At 56.2% G+C, this 7,447-nt stretch overlaps 1 protein-coding gene across 1 annotated transcript; it reads left to right on the forward strand.

Annotated features, from left to right (window-relative positions):
• Positions 1-3,035: 3,035 nt before the first annotated feature.
• On the forward strand, positions 3,036-6,847 carry EGR1 (early growth response 1). The gene is made up of 2 exons (XM_052642960.1): positions 3,036-3,610; positions 4,301-6,847. Exons 1-2 carry the CDS (start codon positions 3,292-3,294, stop codon positions 5,617-5,619), a joined length of 1,638 nt encoding a protein of 545 aa, XP_052498920.1. The 5' UTR covers positions 3,036-3,291; the 3' UTR covers positions 5,620-6,847.
• The last annotated feature ends 600 nt before the right edge of the window (positions 6,848-7,447 follow it).

Below are 7,447 nucleotides of genomic sequence, written 5' to 3' on the forward strand. Positions count from 1 at the left end.
GCTTACATTCCACTGGTTAAGTACCATCTGGGAAAGAGAATTCCTATTGTTCAGAGTTCCAGAAAAAGTCCTAGAAGAGATTCTCATTAGCCTGGTTTGGGTCATGTGCCCATCCTGACGCAGTGGCTATGCCTAGGGAGATAGAAGGCTCCTGGACTGCTGGAAGAAAGCATCCTAGATGGATGGCCAGGTAGGGGTGACATGTCCTCACCTAGATCTAGGATGGGGTTTTCTTCCCTCAACCACATGGATTGGGGGTGGTTCTCCAAAGGAAATAGCTGACTGGGAGCACTGAGGAAAAGAATGGTTGGACACACAAAGCAAAAGATGTAGATTATCAGCATTTCAAGTGCTCAGCTTCAGTGAGGACCTGAACATCCTGTGGGTCAACTTCCACATTAGAATTATAGGGGAACCAGTTTGCCCTGGCTGGGGGAGGAATATGTACTCTCAGAGCCTGGGTAGCTCTCCAGAGACAGAAAAAGGATCCTAGGAAGTCTCTGCTCAGTTCTGGCCCTCATAAGCTCAGGAAGATTGTGATTCAGTCAGCCTAGGGTAAAACCTTTCTTTTTCAGAGTTCCATTTGTGCACAGTCAAGGTTGAAAAAAATTCTGCTGTATGAAATAACGTTCTACTGCAGCAAGAAGGATTAAGATGAGCTCTTCAGGACAATGGCCCCTGTGTTAGGATTGGAATGCTTCTCCTTCTCTGTACAACTTTTCAGAAAATGGTCACTGGGATTTACTTTGGGGGCTGAGGATGGGTGGGTGAACTGTGGGCAACCCCAGTGGGTCAAAAGCCCCAGAAAACAGCAATAGCCACTGTTTACTGAATGTCAACTGCAAGGCAGGCACTGTGCTTTGGAACTTCACACAAGGAAGTCCATGTAAATTTTCAGTCTTTCTAACAATCTTTCCATCATTAACATTAGATCTGTTTTACAGCTGAAGAGAGATAAGAAAAGCCTGGCCAAGGTACCCCACCAGGGAGTAGCAAAATGGGCGTTCAGACACAGCACATCTGACTCTGACTGGCCTGGCCATTCTGCCCTGCAGGAGGCTTTTGCTTCTAATGGACAGCTCGGTAGCCGGTGGGAGTTGGCCCCACCAGGTCCTAGCGTTTGGGATGGGGAGCTCAGATTTAGAGAACAGAGATAAGGGAGCCCTGGTTCATTGCTGGATTCCCTAAGCCGATTTAGGTGTGTGTGGAATACAGAGGGATGAAGCCGAAGATAGTTACATTCTCCTCCCCCATTTTACACCCTCAACCCCGACTTCCTGAAGCTGTTTGGGTTCAGGGAGACCCTAACCCGCCCCCTATTCCCTCCCAGTGTCATCAGCACCCTCCTTCTACACACACACTTTCTGCTTTCTTTTTAAATTCAGAAAAACACTATCTCCCCTGGATTCAGAGCTAGAGCAGAAGCCTTCCCCAACAGGAATCCCCGTTCTGTTTGGGGTGCGCACTTGAGTTGGGGAGCGGGGACGCAATGGGGAGGGCTTCCCCGTTTGCGTCTAGCTCCCAGGAGACCTGCTGGAACCTTGCCAGCCTAACCGCACCCTCCTCCCACCCTCGCCCTTGGCCTGGCTGGAGGAGGGGAGTGTTACCCCGCCGGGGAGTTGCGAGCCTCGGCTGTGGCGGCTCCCCAGGGACTGCAGGGGGAGCCCAGGCTGCGGCGCCTGCTCAGTTAGCGCTCACTGCGTCTAAGGCTCCCCGCGCCTGGCGCAGCGCCCAGCACAGGAGCTGGGAGGGGGGAGCCAGAAGACGGCGAAGAGCCTACTCGGCCAGGGGCCGGGGGAACCTAGCTGGAGAGGGGACCTCCAGAGGGCAGCACCAACTCGCTAAGCAGATCTCTCTTCTCGCCAGCCGGGGGTCCCCAGACAGTCCGTAGGGAAGCCTGCTGTTCAGATTCCCACACTTCTCGCCCCCGATCACCTGTTCTGGATAAAGGTGGGTCAGTCTCCCACCATCCCAAGGACCACCAGCTCCTGGTGGGAACAGGACTCCGGTTTCTCCAGAGACAATCAGCTTCCCTTGTCCAGCCACCCAAGCGTGGGCTCTCCCCCAGAGGGAACCAGAGAATCGCCTTTCGGTTCTGGTGGCGCAGAGGGATCCCGAGGCCCCAACAACCCCATTCCATTGGCAGATGGCGGAGAAGCAGGTGGCCCATCGCACTGCACAGGAACCATCTGGCTATTATTTCCTAAGCCTCAGTTTCCACCGCGACACCTGGAAAGGCACCGTGCCATTGGTCGAGGCCAGGGGTCAGGGCCCCGCCTCTCCTGGGCGGCCTCTGCCCTGGCCAGCCCAGCCACTCCCTCCCCTTAGCTCCAGCCCGGCTCCCACGGTCCCAGAGGTGGGCGGGCGAGCCCTGGATGACGGTGGCAGAACCCCAGTCCTCCTCGCCCTCGCCCCCGCCCAGGGCCCGGGCTTTCCCAGCCCAGTCCCCGCCGGGGAACCGCGGTGCGCCCGGAGCCCTCCCCGCCTGGGCGTCCCCGGCTCTACCGCGCGCGTTGGGCTCCCGGCTTGGAACCAGGGAGGAGGGAGGGAGCCAGGGAGCAGTAAGCAGAGACCCGGAAACGCCATATAAGGAGCAGGAAGGATCCCCCGCCGGAACAATCCTTATTTGGGCAGCGCCTTATTTGGAGCGCCCCGATATGGCCTGGCTGCTTCCGGCTCCGGGAGGAGGGAAGAAGGCGGAGGGAAGAGGCGGGGGCAACGCCGGGAACTACTGAGCAGCTTCGGTCCGGGAGTCCTCAGCTGCGGCTTGAGCACTAAATTTCCTCGAAGCCTGGGCACTTAGGGTGCGGGAGCCGGCGTGGGGCCCAGGTTGCGGGATGGTAATGCCTACAGTTCTTGGAGAGGGGGCTTCACGTCACTCTGGGTCCTCCCGGCCGGTCTTGCCATATTAGGGCTTCCTGCCTCCCATATATGGCCATGTACGTCACGACGGAGGCGGGTCCGCGCCGTTCCAGACCCTTCAAATAGAGGCGGATCCGGGGAGTCGCGAGAGATCCCAGCGCGCAGAACTTGGGGAGCCGCCGCCGCCAGCTGCCGCCGCCGCCAGCTTCCGCCGCCGCAGGACCGGCCCCTACCCCAGCCTCGGTAGCAGCGCCGCGTCTACACCGGCCGGCGGCGAGGGCGAGCCTGCGGACCCCGCCTGCGCTCTTCACAGTGTGCCCCGCGCCCCGCATGTGACCTGGCCAAGCCCCCGAGAGGTGTCCCCCGCAGCTTCGGTCCCCGGCTGCGCCCACCCGCCCCAACACCAGCTCTCCAGCCCGCCGGTCCGGGATGGCGGCAGCCAAGGCCGAGATGCAGCTGATGTCCCCGCTGCAGATCTCCGACCCCTTTGGCTCCTTTCCTCATTCGCCCACCATGGACAACTACCCTAAGCTGGAGGAGATGATGCTGCTGAGCAATGGGGCTCCCCAGTTCCTCGGTGCCGCCGGGGCCCCGGAGGGCAGCAGCGGTAGCAGCAGCAGCAGCAGCAGCAGCAGCGGGGGCGGTGGAGGTGGAGGGGGCGGCAGCAGCAGCAGCAACAGCAACAGCAGCAGCGCCTTCAACCCTCAGGGGGAGGCAAGCGAGCAGCCCTACGAGCACCTGACCGCAGGTAAGCTGTGGCCTACGCCTCGGGCTAGCCCGTTCGCCGACATTCTGGCGTCCGGTTCTTCCCCACGGCCTTTGCAGCGCCCCCTTCGCCGCAGGGATGCAAGTGGGGTTTCCCTTCCATTCCTCACATCCCCAGGGTCCTGTGTTAGAGGACTGCCTGAAGACATTCTCCCCACCCCCACCCTGTCCTTAACGGTGCGCAGAGGAGCCAGCTTTTGTTTTGGATGGAGAGCTGTGGGGCTGCGTGGGTGGATGGAGGAGGGAGAGCTTGTTTTGACGAACAGGGCTGCGCCCCCTCCCCCTCCAGAAAGGCTTGCCTAGCCTGCCGCTATCCCCGAGGAAAGGCCGGGATCCTTGGCCCGGGATGTCCCGGCAGCCCGGGGTAGGGGGTGCGCACTGGCCGCGGCCGTTGCGGGGGTACTGGCGGGAATCCCTCGACCGCGCAGCCGCCGCTGCGGAGCGCTGGGAGCTGCAGTGGAGGGGATTCTCCGTATTTGCGTCAGCGGTTGTTGAAATGGGTTCTGCGTCTGGAGATGGTCCAGGAACATTTCAATCTGCTGTTATCAATTATTAACCAGCTCAAGAGTCAATGGTAGCTGGCCCGACCTCTTGTCTGGCAGCGTGGGTCTTCCGCGTCCTCTGGTGATTGCTCTCCAGTAACCAGGCCTCCTCCCTCTCTTTCTCCTGCCAGAGTCCTTTCCTGACATCTCTCTGAATAACGAGAAGGTTCTAGTGGAGACGAGTTACTCCAGCCAGACCACCCGGCTGCCCCCCATCACCTACACAGGCCGCTTCTCTCTGGAGCCTGCGCCCAACAGTGGCAACACCCTGTGGCCTGAGCCCCTCTTCAGTCTGGTCAGCGGCCTCGTGAGCATGACCAACCCACCGGCCACCTCATCTTCAGCATCATCTCCAGCGGCCTCCTCCTCAGCCTCCCAGAGCCCACCGCTGAGCTGCGCAGTGCAATCCAACGACAGCAGCCCCATCTACTCCGCGGCACCCACCTTCCCCACACCTAACACTGACATCTTCCCTGAGCCACAAGGCCAGGCCTTTCCGGGCTCAGCAGGCCCTGCCCTTCAGTACCCACCTCCTGCCTACCCTGGTGCCAAGGGGGGCTTCCAGGTTCCCATGATCCCTGACTATCTGTTTCCACAACAGCAGGGGGACCTGGGTCTGGGCACGCCAGATCAGAAGCCCTTCCAGGGCCTGGAGAGCCGTACCCAGCAGCCTTCGCTCACTCCTCTCTCTACCATCAAGGCCTTTGCCACACAGTCGGGCTCCCAGGACCTGAAGGCCCTCAACAGCACCTACCAGTCTCAGCTCATCAAACCCAGCCGCATGCGCAAGTACCCCAACCGGCCCAGCAAGACGCCTCCCCATGAACGCCCCTACGCCTGTCCCGTGGAGTCCTGTGACCGGCGCTTCTCTCGCTCAGATGAGCTCACCCGCCACATTCGCATCCACACGGGCCAGAAACCCTTCCAGTGCCGCATCTGCATGCGCAACTTCAGCCGCAGCGACCACCTCACCACCCACATCCGCACCCACACAGGGGAGAAGCCCTTCGCCTGTGACATCTGTGGGAGAAAGTTTGCCAGGAGTGATGAACGCAAGAGGCATACCAAGATCCACTTGCGGCAGAAGGACAAAAAAGCAGACAAAAGCGCAGCCTCTGCTGCCACCTCCTCTCTGCCTTCGTACCCGTCCCCGGTGGCTACCTCCTACCCATCCCCAGTTACTACCTCTTACCCATCCCCAGCCACCACCTCATACCCATCGCCCGTGCCCACCTCCTACTCCTCTCCCGGCTCCTCGACCTACCCATCCCCTGTCCACAATGGTTTCCCGTCCCCGTCGGTGGCCACCACATATTCCTCCGTCCCTCCTGCTTTCCCGACCCAGGTCAGCAGCTTCCCCTCCTCAGCTGTCACCAACTCCTTCAGCGCCTCCACTGGGCTTTCGGACATGACAACCACCTTTTCTCCCAGGACAATTGAAATTTGCTAAAGGGAAAGTGAAAGGGAGAAAACGAAACACAAGAGACTTAAAGGACAGGAGGAGGAGATGGCCATAGGAAGGGGGGGTTCCTCTTAGGTCAGATGGAGGTTCTCAGAGCCAAGTCCTCCCTCTCTGCTTGACCCCAGGGTCACTGTGGAAGGTCTGTTGGCCAACAGTTCTTTCCGTCCACTTCCCTTTCCTCCCCAGTCCCTATTCCCTTTGACTTCAGCTGCCTGAAACAGCCATGTCCAAGTTCTTCACATCTATCCAAAGAACTTGATTTGCATGGATTTTGGATATATCATTTCAGTATCATCTCCATCGTATGCCTGACCCCTTGCTCCCTTCAATGCTAGAAAATCAAGTTGGCAAAAATGGGGTTTGGGCCCCTCAAGAGCCCAGCCCTGTACTCTTGTACAGTGTCTGTGCCATGGATTTTGTTTTTCTTGGGGTACTCTTGATGTGAAGATAATTTGCATACTCTATTGTATTATTTGGAATTAGATTCTCACTTTTGGGAAAAAAAAAAGAAAAGCCAAGCAAACCAATGGTGATCCTTTGTTTTGTGATGATGCTGTGCCGATTCAGTTTGAAGCTTTTTTTTTGAAACAGCAGTTCTTGGTATTAATCGGAGCATGTGTCAGAGTGTTGTTCTGTTAACCGTTTTGTAAATATTGCCCGACTGTACTCAACGTGGCAAAATACGGTTTGGTTTTTCTCCTTTTTTTGAAAGTTTTTTTTTTTTTTTTGTCCTTTTGGTTTAAAAAGTTTCACGTCTTGGTGCCTTTTGTGTGATGCGCCTTGCTGACACGGCTTGACATGTGCAATTGTGAGGGATGTGCTCACCTCTAGCCTTAAGGGGGGCAGGGAATGGTGATTTGGGGGAGGCTTTGGGAGCAAAATAAGGAAGGGGGCTGAGCTTGAGCTCCGGTTCTCCAGAATGTAAGAAAACAAAATCTAAAAATCCGAACTCTCAAAAGTCTATTTTTTTAAACTGAAAATGTAAATTTATAAATATAATTCAGGAGTTGGAATGTTGTAGTTACCTACTGAGTAGGCGGCAATTTTTGTATGTTATGAACATGCAGTTCATTATTTTGTGGTTTCATTTTACTTTGTACATGTGTTTGCTTAAACAAAGTGACTGTTTGGCTTATAAACACATTGAATGCGCTTTATTGCCCATGGGATATGTGGTGTATATCCTTCAGAAAAATTAAAAGGAAAATAAAATAGCTGTGGTTGGGTGTGTTTCCTGGGCTAGGGGGAGGCCTTTGTAGTTAGCCATCTCTATTGAGGGGTTTGAGGGACTTTTACGGTGACAAGGATATTCTAAGCAGAGATGTACCCAATGTGTGTCACTGGAGTGAATTCTTAGAAAATTGAATGTGGGTCTCCTCTTTTTGATACTGGGCTCATTCCTCAGTCTGGTAGGCTGTAAGCTTACCTTGGTTAATTAAAGCTACAAAAGGCCAGATGTGTAGGTGGAGTAATTGTGGCCAGAGGCAGTGCCATTCTGGCCACAAATGTTCAGCCAGCCCTGACCACCCTCCAACCCATGTCTATCTGGGCTTGGCAAACTGTATTCTAGGGAATCCCTGCCATATGCCCTTGGGGGAGTTAAGGGGTAGGCAGAGGGCACTGGGAAACAGTAACGAATGTGGGATTGCCTTGGTGTCCCCCTCCTGGCTTCTAGGTCCCCAGAAGCCTGAGGGTACTGAAGAAGACTAGAAGAGGCGTGGGCCAGTTCTCAAGCCAAGAATCCTTCCAGGAAGAAATCTCATCACTTGCCAGCTGGAGCTGGGATCCTTGGCAGCTTTGTGACACAGGGCAGAGT

This window comes from Budorcas taxicolor, chromosome 7 (genome assembly GCF_023091745.1).
Source record: "Budorcas taxicolor isolate Tak-1 chromosome 7, Takin1.1, whole genome shotgun sequence".
Taxonomy (NCBI): domain Eukaryota; kingdom Metazoa; phylum Chordata; class Mammalia; order Artiodactyla; family Bovidae; genus Budorcas; species Budorcas taxicolor.

Bases quoted from the DNA above. Each gene is read 5' to 3' on its own strand.
- EGR1 (XM_052642960.1), top strand. From the start codon at position 3,292: ATGGCGGCAGCCAAGGCCGAGATGCAGCTGATGTCCCCGCTGCAGATC. The intron at 3,611-4,300 runs GTAAGCTGTGGC...TTCTCCTGCCAG, and splicing joins CTACGAGCACCTGACCGCAG to AGTCCTTTCCTGACATCTCT.